Source organism: Rutidosis leptorrhynchoides, chromosome 8 (genome assembly GCF_046630445.1).
Source record: "Rutidosis leptorrhynchoides isolate AG116_Rl617_1_P2 chromosome 8, CSIRO_AGI_Rlap_v1, whole genome shotgun sequence".
In the NCBI taxonomy this organism is placed as follows: Eukaryota; Viridiplantae; Streptophyta; class Magnoliopsida; order Asterales; family Asteraceae; genus Rutidosis; species Rutidosis leptorrhynchoides.
The window spans coordinates 374,434,702-374,450,556 of NC_092340.1; the positions used below are offsets into that span (position 1 = coordinate 374,434,702).

The following is a 15,855-nucleotide window of genomic DNA, read 5'->3' on the forward strand; positions in this document are numbered from 1 at the left end:
AGCTGAATGATTTAGTGCCTCGCGAAGAGTTGTTGGCTCTCCTTCCTCTGTTAGAAGACAATATGCAACATTGCTTTCCATAATATAATATGAGTGCCACCCTGGACGTTTCTTTTCCCGATTAGAAATACGAGTCGCTGGAGCTTCATCAACGACTACTTGATTTTCATCGTGCTCTGGTACTGCTTCAGAAGAATCTTTATGAAATTCATTACCCACCTGTATCGGTATAGTTTCTTTTGAAGTGCTAACATCTTCAAGATCTTTGTCTTCTGTAAAGACAACATCTCTGCCGATGACTACTTTGTGGGCAGTGGGGTCCCACAAGCGATACCCCTTAACTCCATCAGCATACCCCAAGAACAAACACTTTCTGGACTTCGGATCCAACTTTGTCGTTTCTTGAGAATTGTACAATGCGTACACAGGACTTCCAAATACATGAAGGTCAGAATAATTAACTGGTTTTCCAGTCCACATTTCCATCGGTGATTTCAACTCAATTGCAGTTGATGGTGACCGATTTATCACGTAACAGGCAGTACTTACTGCTTCTGCCCAGAATGATTTTCCCAAGCTTGCAGTTGCCAACATCGCCCTTGTTCTATCTAACAAGGTTCTGTTCATCCGCTCTGCCACTCCGTTTTGTTGAGGAGTGTATGCTGTCGTGAACTGCCTTTTGATACCTTCTTGTTTGCAAAACCTATCAAATTCATCACCAGTGTATTCTCCTCCATTATCTGTCCTCAAACACTTGATCTTTTTACCAGATTCAAGTTCAACCCGCGCTTTGTAAACTTTGAAAACTTCAAACACATCCGCCTTTCTCTTGATTGGGTACACCCAACATCTCCTAGTGTAATCATCAATAAATGATACAAAATACTTTGCTCCTCCTAGGGATTGAACTGGTGCTTGCCACACATCAGAGTGAACCAATTCTAGAATCAATTTACTTCTAGAATTTGATGTGTTAAACTTCAGGCGATGCTGCTTGCTGATTACACAATGCTCACAGAAAGGTAGCGATACCTTTGTAAGACCAGGAATAAGATTTCTTTCCACAAGAATCTTCATACCTTGTTCAGACATGTGTCCAAGCTTTTGATGCCATGTCATAGCAACTTTATCACTTGAACTATTCGAAGTAACAGATGCTTCCGATTCCTGTACCGTCTCGCCTTTAAGAATGTATAAATTAGCACCCACCTTTTCTCCTTTCATAAGTACAACCGCGTCTTTCTTGATTATCATAATCTTCTCATGTATCACCATCTTACAACCAAGATCATCCAATTGTCCTAAAGACAATAAGTTCTTCTTCAAACCCTCCACGTGTCGCACACCTTGAATAGTACGAACTGTACCATCATGCATCTTCAGAATGATATCTCCAATTCCAATGATCTTTAGTTTATGATCATTACAACTGTATACAGATCCTCCTGAGATACGTTCATATTGTTTGAACCATTCTCTTCTAGGGGTCATGTGAAAAGTAGCTCCCGAGTCAAATAACTAGACATCAACAAATGTCTTTCTGCCTTCATTTGCTACCACTGCCTCACTAACCAAAGCAGTCCCATCATCTGAAGTGCTTGCAATGTTTCCTTGAGGATTTGAGTTATTTAAACTTCGACAATCCTTCTTCAGGTGACCTTTCTTGCCACAATTGTAGCATGTATAGGTCTTCTTCTTTTTATACTTCGGTTTACCATGAGTGTGACTCCCACTTGAGCCACGTTCCGTTGATCTGCCTCCTGACACCAATAAGGCCTCCACTTGTCGTGAACCGGCCTGTTTGTCCTCCTTGTTATTGCGCCGATTTTCTTCTTCTAGAATAGCAGCCGCAACTTCATCATAGACTAGATACTCCGAGAGAACATTATTGGTTAAGTTAATAATGAGTTGATCATACGAGTCAGGTAGACTCTGAAGTAAAAGTTCAGCACGTTCTTTTAGCTCTATATTGCAACTTAATGAAGCAAGTTTAGAAAATAGAGTATTCAAAGAATTAATGTGCTCATTAACTGAAGTAGATTCATTCATGCGTAGCGCATAAAGTTTCCTCTTAAGGAATATCTTGTTGTGGAGTGATTTGGTCTCGTACAATTTTACGAGGTGATCCCAAATCTCTTTCGCAGTCTTCTTTTCTTCAATGCTAGACAAAACGCCATCTGCTAGTGCCAGATGAAGATTTGCGATAGCCTGGCCGTCCATCTCTTCCCATTTTTCATCAGTGACTTCGGCGGAACGTCCACTGATGGCCGCCAAACACTTATCCTTTCTCAGGATAGCTTTCATCTTTAGTTTCCATAACGAGAAGTTACTCCCGTTGAACTTTTCAATTTCAAATTTCGTAGACATTGCTATAATTACAATCTTCTTTTCGACAATACTATTTTTCTTGAAATAACACCCAAGGACTTTTACCGAGTGAAAATAATCTTACTTATTTTCTGATGTGGACGATCCACTCTCGTGGCAACCACAGAGCATACGATAAGTAGATTAATACACACTAGATATTAGACCTTAGCTCTTGATACCACTTGTTGTGAAAAGCGACACCGAATTATAGCAAACCGCTAGTAATACTCGAAATAATGACAATAAAGGAACACCAAGATTTAACGTGGAAAACCCCAATAGGGTAAAAACCACGGGCAAGGAAAGAAACGTTTCACTAATAAGAAAAATAGGAATTACACTTTCTCTCTAATTACAAGGATAAGTATCAATCTTTATATCTCTTGTAATTAGGAGATTAATACTAACAACTCTCTATTTATCTACTAGAATACAAGATTGAAGAATGAATATGGGATGTATAAATGAGCTTACATGTTGCTCTATTTATACTAATTCAAGATGGCTAAATGGTAAATATTTAGTAGACAATTTGGTAGGTATAGTATGCCAAGTTTTACCAAGTCTTATACCACAATATACATGTGTGTATTTGACCATAGAATTCACCAACCAAGCCTCCATATTTGACACAAAATTAGCAATAGTATATATCATATGTACTAATTTGCACCATTAATGAAACGTGAATGAAGGAGCAAAATAGGGAAACGCGTTATTTCAGAGAAAAACGTATAAAAACAAAACCAACATCTTCTTCCTGGTAATCTTATAAGATAAATAAACAAACAACATGTCTAGCTATTTTTCCTCTATCATGTATCTTATAATATAAAGATTTTAAACAATATATCTATATATACTCGAAGAATCTTTATATTCTGGGTGTCTCCGGGATTGGTATAATGGATACCCGAAAGAATGGATTTTTGATTGTGTTGCTATTCATCTCGATATTGGTAGTTAAGTCGGAAGATCCTTATCACTTTTTTGAATGGAAGGTAACGTATGGCACGATGTCGCCGTTGGGGGTCCCACAACAGGTTATTTTGATCAATGATAAATTCCCTGGTCCCGTGATTAATTGTACGAGTAATAATAATATTGTTGTCAATGTGTTTAACAATCTTGACGAGCCTTTCCTTCTCACCTGGAATGGTGTTCAGCACCGGAAGAATTCATGGGTGGATGGTACACCTGGGACCATGTGCCCCATCGAGCCGGGAACCAACTTTACTTATAAATTCCAGGTGAAGGATCAGATCGGAAGTTATTACTATTTCCCCACTACCGCCATGCATAGAGCGGCTGGTGGTATTGGAATGATACAGGTGCATAGTCGTCCATTGATCCCCGTCCCATTTGATAACCCGGCGGATGAGTTTGCAGTTATTGTTGGAGACTGGTTCAATAAGGGTCATAAGTCTCTGAAGAACCTCCTGGATGGTGGGAATTCGATTGGTCGGCCTGATGGAATTCATATCAATGGCCACTCAGCTCAGGTTGGTACACCACCAGCTGAACCATCATGGACATTCGAAGCAGGAAAGACGTACAGGTTTAGATTTTGTAATGCCGGGTTGAGAACTTCGGTCAACTTTAGGTTCCAGGGCCATGACATGAAGCTGGTGGAGCTTGAAGGGTCACACCTCATGCAAAATGACTACATGTCCATGGACCTTCACGTCGGTCAGTGCATGTCAGTTTTGGTAACCGCTGATCAACCACCTAAAGATTATTACCTTGTCGTTTCCAGTAGGTTCACCAAGCAGCCGTATTCCACGGTGGCAACCATACGCTACGCGGGAAACAGTGCCCCTGCATCACCTGAGCTTCCACCTCCTCCACCTGGAAACACTGTCGGAATCGCATGGTCCATCAACCAGTTCAGATCATTCAGATGGAACTTGACAGCCAGTGCAGCCCGACCCAACCCACAGGGATCGTACCACTACGGACAGATTAACATCACTCGCACAATTAAGCTGGTCAACAGTCGGAACTACGTTAACGGTAAGTTAAGGTTTGCACTGAATGGCGTTTCCCACATCGACCCTAAGACTCCGCTGAAACTGATGGAGTATTACGGGGTTGGTGACAAAGAGTTCAAGTATGACGTGATTGGAGATGAGCCACCAGCGGATGTGGAAAAGAACATCAAGATAGAACCGAATGTGGTGAACGGAACATATCGTAACTTCATAGAGATCATATTTGAGAACAGAGAGAAGACGATTCAGACGTATCATTTGGACGGGTACTCGTTCTTTGCAGTGGCAATAGAACCAGGGAGGTGGGCCCCAGAAAAAAGAAAGAATTACAACCTTGAAGATGCAGTAAGCAGACACAACGTGGCAGTGTTCCCAGGGTGTTGGGCAGCAGTGATGACGACACTTGATAACGCTGGAATGTGGAACTTGAGATCGGAGATGTGGGAGAGATTCTATTTGGGACAACAGCTATACATAAGTGTACTCTCACCAGAGCGTTCACTCAGAGATGAGTACAGCCTCCCAGATACAACAAAGCTTTGCGGCATTGTTGCTAATCTCCCCAAACCACCTCCTTACACTTAATTAATTAATTAGCTAAATTAAATGAAATTGGCACGCATGCATGGCCTTTAATTCTTTTTGTTGTTCGATACTACGTACTACTATCAGTCATATTGTTAGATACATCTGTAGTTAAGAAAACACATGTAAATTTGTAATTCTAGTAGTCCATCCATCAATGAAACACTTTACTTATTTTTTATTTTTATTTTTTTTTTCTTTTTTTTATAAAACATTTACTACATCACTACACTAGCTGATTTTGTGAATATTCTTTCAATTAGTAACAACATAATTTCACTGTATGATTGTCATAATCTTCCAGTATTAGTCACTCAATGCCAATATTTTTTTTTTTTTGTCTAGACGATGAATGAATTGGTAAGTAATCACGAGTATGCTCATAATGTGGATACGGCTGCAACCAATGTGGTTGCAAAAGTAACAAGATTCACTAAACCAATCAAATGCGTAAGTAAACTCATTAACAAATAAAACAAACAAAGAAATAAATGTATTGCAGAAATTTCAAATGACAGAAAGAGAGATGGAGAAAGAGAGAACACAAAGATATTGGTCCCATGAATGATGTAGAGTTGTTCAACCAAAACAAGCGTAGAGGACAAGAAAGCATAAAATTCGAATATGAACGTGTTATTCTAAATACCCTTCTAAAACAGTTATTGAGTGTTCATGGCAGTAGTGATGGTGCTGGTAATGCCAGCATCCACCACCCGTTTGGTTGGACCCAAATCCAACGCAAACCTCTCCTTGACCTCCTCTTTTGGTAGTGATTACTTTGTTGGACCAGAATTAGAGCAACTTCTACATCATTTAGCTGAATATGACCCAAAACCGATACAGGACACAACCTGCTCAAAAGGGGGCAGTGAAGGCAATGATGCTGACTCTGAAAATTGATGAGAAGAATTCAATTCAATTCAAAGTTGGGTATGTTTGGAAGACTTTGAAATTGAAAATGAAGCACTCGTACGTAAAATGCCATGTAAACGCAGGTTTCATGGTGATTGTATATTGCCTTGGTTAGAGCTTCATAGTTCTTATCCAGTTTGTCGGATATCAGTTGCCAGCGGATGAGTCAAAGGTTGACCAGCAACAAGACGGGCCATGGGGTGGTTTGAAAAATTCAAATGGGTTACTTGTGTGGGGTGAATCACGAGGGTATAATTAAGATCGTTTCCTTGTCCTCTTAATAGCTACCTAGCTTGTTTTCCAGTTCCAAATCCAGTTCCAATTCATCATCACCTTATCATGGCCACATGTCTATGAATCTGAAGAGTGTTGGAACACAAGTCCCAAACAAATATGAAAGTTTGACTTCATCAATAAAACTAAACTACTGACATTAACTAAATCTGTTTATTATGATATGCAAGAAAAATATGGAAGCAAAAATAACCGGAAGACTACATTGTTAAAATTGCTCACAATAAAATGACGTTACTATACATCTTAAATGCTAAAATGAAATAGCTAACAACTACAACCCCTCACCTCCATAAAGCCCGGTATAGCACACGTTTACACCACGTGCATGCATAATACTCGGTCAAACTAATATATTATTTTCAACTTACGTACGTACACCACTCACTAATTAATTAACTATGATCCACCTAGCTTTTATCCACGTACATACTATGCACCTAGCTAGAACCCACTAAAACAAGTAATTAACTATTAAACATAAAACATACGTAGTAACTAATAAAATAATAACCGAATTAACCCAAAAGTTTCACCACGAACATCAGCGACCATACGAACTTTAACACGACTATCGATCGAACCGATTTATCCAACAATCACTCTCTTAATCGGTTTATCGATAGTATTCGTTCATCACACTAGTAACATATAACGCGGCTTTCATGGACACGTTCAACGCCATCTCGACTCACCCGGACACCCGACCTCTTCCCCGGTCACGTCCACAGTCATCTCGGTTTGAACTGTTCTACACCATCTCGGCTCATCCGGACTCCCGACCTCTTCCGCGATCACGTCCACCGCCATCTCGGTTTTAACCTCCATAGCCACAATGCATACAACCGTGTGATTTTCAATTTAACAAACTTGTTCCAAGAGTCTTTTATACCGGCCAAGAAAACAAGCCGAACACGCTATCACGTTTTCTTGTACCTCCACCGGTTTAGTCTCTTTTCACGAACAAATTTTGACAACTTCTCAACACCCTTTAGAGCTTCAACTTTGTGATCAAATTGCTCGAAAAAACTCTTCTACCACCCAAGAAAACAACCCTGGCCACGGGTTCTACAACTTTCTCGTCCTCGGTTTAGTTTCTTATCACGAGCAATAACATGATCTAAGATGAAGCTGCTATCAAGCTCTTGATACCAATTGTTGGAACACAAGTCCCAAACAAATATGAAAGTTTGACTTCATCAATAAAACTAAACTATTGACATTAACTAAATCTGTTTATTATGATATGCAAGAAAAATATGGAAGCAAAAATAACCGGAAGACTACATTGTTAAAATTGCTCACAATAAAATGACGTTACTATACATCTTAAATGCTAAAATGAAATAGCTAACAACTACAACCCTCACCTCCATAAAGCCCGGTATAGCACACGTTTACACCACGTGCATGCATAATACTCGGTCAAACTAATATATTATTTTCAACTTACGTACGTACACCACTCACTAATTAATTAACTATGATCCACCTAGCTTTTATCCACGTACATACTATGCACCTAGCTAGAACCCACTAAAACAAGTAATTAACTATTAAACATAAAACATACGTAGTAACTAATAAAATAATAACCGAATTAACCCAAAAGTTTCACCACGAACATCAGCGACCATACGAACTTTAACACGACTACCGATTTATCCAACAGTGAAGAGAGTCGCTAAAAGAAGAAGTTATGACTTTGACTTTTGTAGAACGGGTACCATGAAGCATTGAAGCTTCTTTCTCTCGTTTTATCTTCATTGTCCCTTTAAATCCTAATATCTTTCATTACGAATTAGGCGGTTGGATGTAAAATTTGAGTAAAATTATTCACATAGTATAATACTCTACAATAACTTATATTGAAATTTATATTTAAAATTGAAATAACTAGTAGATGGTTAATATCAAACAAAAAAGCAATCAAGATTGTCATGGTCCAAACTTGCATCAAATGGATTAATAGGCTTTAGGCATTAGGCATTACATGTAGATTCCCAAAAATATACTTATATAATAGTAAGTGCAATTTTCAGTTTGACCATACAGATACCGACCATATAGTATACTACTCTGTAATACTTATAATAATATAATAATGAATGGGCGCCATCAAATAAAAGGGGCAAAAATGGAGACTCTATAAAGAAGACCAAAATAAGAGCGAGCGAGCGAGCAAGAATTACTACTTAGTTGACGGTGACAATCTTGATTATGGATGCAGTTCCAACACGATGTAGAGCGACAACAGCATCACCGTTGTTGCAGAGACCTTTTTGTTTAGCATGTTTCAAACCAAATTCAATTGCTACTTGAGTAGACTGATCGTCATGAGAAGCTCCTCTAGTAGATCCCGCAATGACAACCGGAACCAAACCCCTAAAAATTAGACTGTGTCTAGCTGCTGGGGGGGATTCATCATCACTGCAATCAAAAGAATCTGTCTTTTTTATTTCAGGAACCACCACCGACAGTATAGGAATCCCAGGTCTGTACTTAGCCACTAGTTTTGCAGTGGTCCCGCCTCTTGTGAGAACCAAGATGAGGCTCGCTTTTGATGAGATCGCAGTTCTAACAGCAGAAGAAGCTAAGCTTTCAAGGGGGCTCATGGGGACAGGTGTACTTCTGATTATCCTCTTGAAAACATCTTTATAATCAATTGTGTTCTCAGCTTCGATACAAATCCTGGCCATGGTTTGAACAGCGAGTTCTGGGTAAGCACCAGCTGCGGTTTCTCCACTTAGCATGACACAGTCAGTCCCATCAAGAACGGCATTAGCAACGTCAGTGGCTTCTGCACGAGTTGGCCTTGGAGACTTGATCATCGACTCAAGCATTTTTTTTTTTTTTTGAAAAGCAACATCGACTCAAGCATTTGAGTGGCAGTTACAACTGGTTTTCCTTGTAGATTGCACTTGTAAATCATCACTTTCTGAGCTAGAAATATTTTCTCAATTGGAATTTCCATACCAAGGTCACCACGTGCCACCATAAATGCGTCCGAATTCGCCAGGATCTCATCAAAGTTAGCACCCCTTCTTGATTTTCAACCTACCAAACAATATCAATCAACTATACATCTATCCATCTATCTATGATACCATATAATAATCTTGACAAAATCTCAAGTGTCTTTTTGATGAAATAAAAAAATTCTGTCCAACAACCTATTTATTTTTATTTTTTATTTTTATGTAGTATATAGTATCCTCTTAATCTAATTTAATTTGTTTTCACAATTAGATAACTATTACTATTACAGTAATAGATTTAGAATGGAAAAAAAAAAAAAAAGCATTGCATTGTCTACACATGTGTTTTGTTAATGCAATAAAGCTTCTAAAATATATTTTTATTTTTTTTGTTAAACAAGAAAAACATAATTAATTACTAAAATAACCATCTTTGGCACAAAAAACTATAAATTGAAGGCTAAGGTACTGTTTGTTTTTTAAGATATTTTTGTCTGAAGAACTGCGAACCACATCTGTAGAGAAGATGTGGTCTGAAGATCTGTAAGCTAAACGCTGAAGTTTGTTTGTTTTTATGTCTGCTAAAAAAATTACTATCTTAAATTATTAAAATTATAAGTTTTTATATATAAAAAAAAAAAAAAATTAGACTCCGTAATACATTAGTCAGCCATTTTTAGCACCTAAATTATGGCATCATATATCTTCTAAATAAAAAAAAAAAAAAAAAACCCAAACACTTTTTAATCCAAAACGAGATCTGTATCAAATAATTCTGTACTTCTACATCAACTACTAGTCTACTGGTTCTATATTATTATCATCAGCACCTTCAAAGTGGGTTTTGGGTTTTGTGAATTTTCTCATCCCCTTCTCTAATCCTTTCAATCTTTCACCTTTCCTTTCTCACAAAATCCAGAAAATCCCTCGTACCATAATGGCCATATTCCATTTCGGTGCTGTTTGTTTTTTAAGATGTTTTTGTCTGAAGAACTGCGAACCACATCTATAGAGAAGATGTGGTCTGAAGATCTGTAAACTAAACGCTGAAGTTTGTTTGTTTTTATGTCTGCTAAAAAAATTACAATCTTAAATTATTAAAATTATAAGTTTTTATATATATATATAAAAAAATTAGACTCCGTAATACATTAGTCAGTCATTTTTAACACCTAAATTATGGCATCATATATCTTCTAAATAAAAATTAAAAAAAAAAAACCAGCACTTTTTAATCCAAAACGAGATCTGTATCAAATAATTCTGTACTTCTACATCAACTACTAGTCTACTGGTTCTATATTATCATCATCAGCACCTTCAAAGTGGGTTTTGGGTTTTGTGAATTTTCTCATCCCCTTCTCTAATCCTTTCAATCTTTCACCTTTCCTTTCTCACAAAACCCAGAAAATCCCTCGTACCTTAATGGCCAGATTCCATTTCGAATTTGCACAATCCGGTCACTTAGCGAGATTTTCCGGCGAAGGTGACTTTGACGGTTGTTCATCAAGTTAATAAGATTTTGACCATGTGAATTAGTTATGAAAATTGATTTGTTCATGTTCACCAAATGGATAAGATTTTGATTTTTGTGGCATGAAATTTAGATACTCGTATTTTCATTTCTTTGTTGCTGAATTTGATTTTGATACTGTAAAATTAGATCCTCCTATGTGTTTGGTGTTTTGAAATAAATTAATAATTGTAGCCGTGAGTTTTGGAAGAGAAGGGAGTAAGTCTTATAATTTTGGAAGCAGTAATTTAGAGCTGCGAAGTTGAAGATGTTTTCAGATCTTATTTTGTCTAATATCTTCAAAAAAACAAACCGACTTCAATGAAAATGTCTGCCCGCCCGCAGACATAAGACATAATAAGGTCTTCAAAAGAAAAAACAAACTACACCTTACTAAGAATTACTACTAGTTTTGATCCAAACTACTCATAAAATTTTATATTGAATAAAAAGGGTTCATGTGAAAGAAATTTTTTACCTTAGACATAAGAAGGATGTTTTTGGAATGTTCTCCGAGCAACTTGCGAACCTCAACCAAATCAGAACCTTTTCGTACAAAAGAAAGAGCAATCATATCAATTTTATTAGGAACACCCCAATGCATAATATCTTCTTTGTCTTTTTCTGTCAACGTGGGGAGATCAACAATCACTCTTGGGAGGTTAACGTTCTTGCGTTCACCAAGAACTGCAGTGTTCTCACAACGACAACGAACTAAGCTATTTTCAGTGTCGCAAGACAGAACAGTGAATGAAATTGTGCCATCTGCACACAGGATCACACTCTGTGGTTTAACGTCGTGAACTAACTTTTTGTAGCTCATGCATATCATCTGGTCATCACCTTTGATGGTATAATCAGTTGAAATGGTGATCTCTTGACCTTGTTTCAGTTGGACCGGCTTGCCATCTTTCAGAAATCCTGTTCTAATCTCCGGACCCTGATTTTATTAATCATAATAAACAAAATTAATATACCACCAACCAAATACACAATGTAATAATTCAGAATATACTTAATATGTAACACCATTGATACTTTTTTAGTTAGAAAAGCGAATTTTGTTGACCTGATTTCCCATAAGGAAGGTCAAATCCAGAAAAAAATATTTCCCTTAGCCTCACCCGAGGGAGTTTTACCAAACGGATGCCCGTATGGATTTGTTTTAGGGGTTCCTCCTGAGAGGATGTGGGAGGTAGGACTGTAATGCCCGTATGAATTTTGTTCCGACCCGTCAATGATTCCTAACCACCGTTAAAAAACAAAGAAAAACGAATATTGATTTCACAAATAATTTTAGCATTAACAAAATCATCTACGCCGTGGTCCGTGGACATTTAAAATTCACCATGTCGAAACTTGAAGCAATATTTTGTAACTAAATAAATCACTCATGAAAAATATTTAACTATTACTACTGTTTACTAGCTTATATGTTAAGGGAAGTAATTCTCACACACCACTTTTTGTGTTGGGAAATTACGGTCTCACTAATTCCCACCACCCAGCCCAACAATAATAGTAAAGAAATAAGAACAATACACAACACAAGATTTAACGTGGAAACTCCAAAACAGGAGAAAAATCACAGGCCCCCAAAGAGAGAAAATACACTATATCACAAATTGTTACAATGATATAGACGACTCTCTTAAGCCAACTACACTCTCCAAAATATTTAACTAATACAACTCTCAAACAAGGGTAAGAAAGAAAGAAATAATCAAATACTTAAAGTGTATTGATTGGTGCAATTTGGAAGTAATCTCATGACCTCCTTTTATAGCCAAGGAGTTCACCTCCAACTTTCTCATCCCACCTATGTGGGATAACATCCTTCACAAAGTAACCATATCAATTTTTCTATAAAAAAATAAAACCAACAAATCTCCACCTTTTTAATAGAAAAAGATAACCATACTTCAACATTATAAGGATAACCGATATAGATGCTTCCTCGATGACAACTTCAAGATCCTCATCTTCATGCCGATGACATTATCTCCCAAGAGACAAAACTTGCATCTTCATCGAACATTGTCTAAACCGACAATTATTGTCATCACAGATAATCATAACTCTTAACAAGAATTATCATACTCCACCATTAAGAGTATAGCACTTAGAATATCACATTCCAAGCATTTCACCTCGGCACATGCTGTTCAACAACCAGCTGAAACTTTATGGTGCAACTTTCTGTTTGGCTTTCCCTGGAAGTTTCATCAGCTACAACATCAGTTTCCACCACATAACATGCATCAATGCCAAACCAATGCCCATGTGCAATTGTGGAACCGCTAACGAACATCCCTTTCCATGGTGGCGCGGACACACCATGAGGATGACGTGACTTCAGAGGAATTCGTCACTCTCCGTAACAACGGAGACAATGTTAGCGTCTTTGGAGCCATTTGCCGGATTAGCTCCACCTGGACAATTAACCCTTACATGTCCAGTCTTTCCGCACCTCCAGCATACCAGATTCTTCCCAGAGTTTCTCTTACGCCTATCCGAACACAACACTATCGTATCTCCTGATGACGAGACCCCGTTACCTTCCAGTCTTTTCTCCTCGGATAGGAGCTTGCTAGTAACGTCTTCAAACTTCAGAGTTTCTTTCCCATACATCAAAATAGGTTTCATGTGTTCATAAGACGATGACAAAGATAATATTAACCTCAAAGCTTTATCTTCATCATCCACTTTAACTCCAATAGCTTCAAGTTCTGAAACAATACCATTAAGAATACTTAGATGATCTGAAATCTTTGAACCCCCATCCATACGCAGAGTATGAAATTGTTCTTTAAGACACAACCGATTTGAGATGCCCTTGCCCTGGTACAACTGCTCTAGTTTAACCCAAAGCTCATTTGCCGTTGATAACCCGTGCACATTTGCAAGCACGTTCTTTGCAAGACACAAACGAATCGCACTTGCCGCCCTCAAATCCATATCATCCCATTCTTCTTCATCGAACTTCTTGCTAGAATCACTGCCGGGAACAAGGGTGGGTTTACCCTTCAAAGCCTTGTGTAAACCAGACTGAATCAACACATCCTTGACTTGAACCTGCCATAAGCCAAAATTGATACTCCCATCAAATTTCTCAACATCAAACCTCATTGGACTGAACTTCGACATCGTATCCGTATCCTATAAACAACACTTTCTCTGATTTTGCTCACGTTTCGAATAGCCAAAAGATGTAGCAGGTAGCCAGGACCCTTTAAATCGGAAATCCACAACTCGCCACTAACAAATCCAACTATTACTGCGAATCAGAAAAATATTGTCTAACCAGATACCCTATACGATCAATAGAACTCGTTTCTGATGTGGACGATCCACTCCCGTGGCAACCACAGAGCATACTCCGACTCCTATAACCGAGACCCCCGTCAAACCTGACGCTCTGATACCAGTTGTTGGGAAATTACGGTCTCACTAATTCCCACCACCCAGCCCAACAATAATAGTAAAGAAATAAGAACAATACACAGCACAAGATTTAACGTGGAAACTCCAAAACAGGAGAAAAACCACCGGCCCCCAAAGAGAGAAAATACACTATATCACAAATTGTTACAATAATATAGACGACTTCCAACTACACTCTCCAAAATATTTAACTAATACAACTCTCAAACAAGGGTAAGAAAGAAAGAAATAATCAAATACTTAAAGTGTATTGATTTGTGCAATTTGAAAGTAATCTTATGACCTCCTTTTATAGCCAAGGAGTTCACCTCCTACTTTCTCCTCCCACCTATGTGGGATAACATCCTTCACAAAGTAACCATATCAATGTTTCTATCAAAAAATAAAACTAACATTTTTTATTCATGTACACTTATATCTCATAAATTCACAATTATGCCCTTAGATTAATCTAGGGAGTTAGAACTTATATTATTATTAGTATAATTAAATATTATATTATTATTAATATAATTAAAAGTATAATAAGTAATTAGGAGTGTGTGAGGATCACCTTCCATATGTTAAATCGGGTGACCATACATGAATTGTTTGTCCTGATTTTCTCATTAAAATACTACCGGGCCAGAACAAACCACATGTATCAATGAAGAATAATTATACGTGGTAGTACGTCAGTAAACCACATACAAACATACAAACAAACATTCATTTATTTCTTCTATTTCCCAATCAGTATTTAACGGATGTGAGAGATCAATTTGAGAATATCAACTATCCTGACAAAACAAAAGCAATGCTATTTAATTTTAATTTTATTAATGTAAGAAAACACAGGTTTGAACAAGTCAAACACCTGGAAAACTGATGAAAATAGTACAAACAGGCGATAGACATATAAATCCTGGTAGATCAACAAGTTAATAATTAATGATATGAAAGGTGCAAAAAAAGAAAGAAAGAAGAAACATAGTATAGTATGTAGTATACTTTGGTATCAAGCATGACGGCACAGAGTAACCCGGTGTTATCCATAGCTGTACGGAGATTATTTAGGGTTTCCTGATGATACTCAAAAGATCCATGAGAGAAATTGAATCGAGCAACATTCATACCTGCTCTCAACAATTTCTCAACCATTTCAATTGACCTTGACGCCGGTCCTAAAGTACATACGATCTTGGTTTTTGGTCGTTTTGTACCGATTAACTCAACACTTTGATCAATCTTCATCTCATCCATTTGATTCATAAGCTGTAAAGGAATGAATGAATGAAAAATTGTGCGGCGGATGGATGATTGTTTGTGAGAATTAAAAATATATATACTACACGCTTAATAACGTGTTAACTTGTTCTAATTAATTTAATTTATTATCATTAATATTATTGGTTTCTTTTTCTCCAAGTTGTCTTCTTCTGTCTTTTCAATGTTCTAGAAGGCAGGTTTTAAATATGGAAACAAATAAAAACGTTATATAACTAAATAAATAAAGATGTTTTGGCCAAAAAATCTGAACATTGAGTTTAATTAGCAACTTGAAAATCTAGAGGTTTTGGCAATAAAGATAAAGGGAGAAAGCAGTGGCAAAGCAGTGGCGGAACTTCAGCATTTATATTGGAAGGGCCGGAATATATTTGATCATTGATTTCTAATATACAAGATTTTAAAAATCGTTAATCGGATATTAATCGACTGAAACCTTGTATGAATTAATCGGTCAAATAGAAAATTAAAGGATTCAACTTTTTAATAACAAATTCTCCGT

At 37.3% G+C, this 15,855-nt stretch overlaps 1 protein-coding gene and 1 pseudogene across 1 annotated transcript; one reads left to right on the plus strand and one right to left on the minus strand.

Annotated features, from left to right (window-relative positions):
- The first annotated feature begins 3,275 nt into the window (after nucleotides 1-3,275).
- On the plus strand, nucleotides 3,276-5,017 carry LOC139864850 (L-ascorbate oxidase homolog). Its single transcript, XM_071853418.1, has one exon. It carries the CDS (start codon nucleotides 3,276-3,278, stop codon nucleotides 4,944-4,946), a length of 1,671 nt encoding a protein of 556 aa, XP_071709519.1. The 3' UTR covers nucleotides 4,947-5,017.
- Nucleotides 5,018-8,277: 3,260 nt separating this feature from the next.
- Nucleotides 8,278-15,410, minus strand: LOC139861967 (pyruvate kinase, cytosolic isozyme-like; annotated as a pseudogene).
- Between the last annotated feature and the right edge of the window lie 445 nt (nucleotides 15,411-15,855).

What these genes read in the sequence shown, in the direction of transcription:
- LOC139864850 (XM_071853418.1), top strand. Translation starts at nt 3,276, where the DNA reads ATGGATACCCGAAAGAATGGATTTTTGATTGTGTTGCTATTCATCTCG.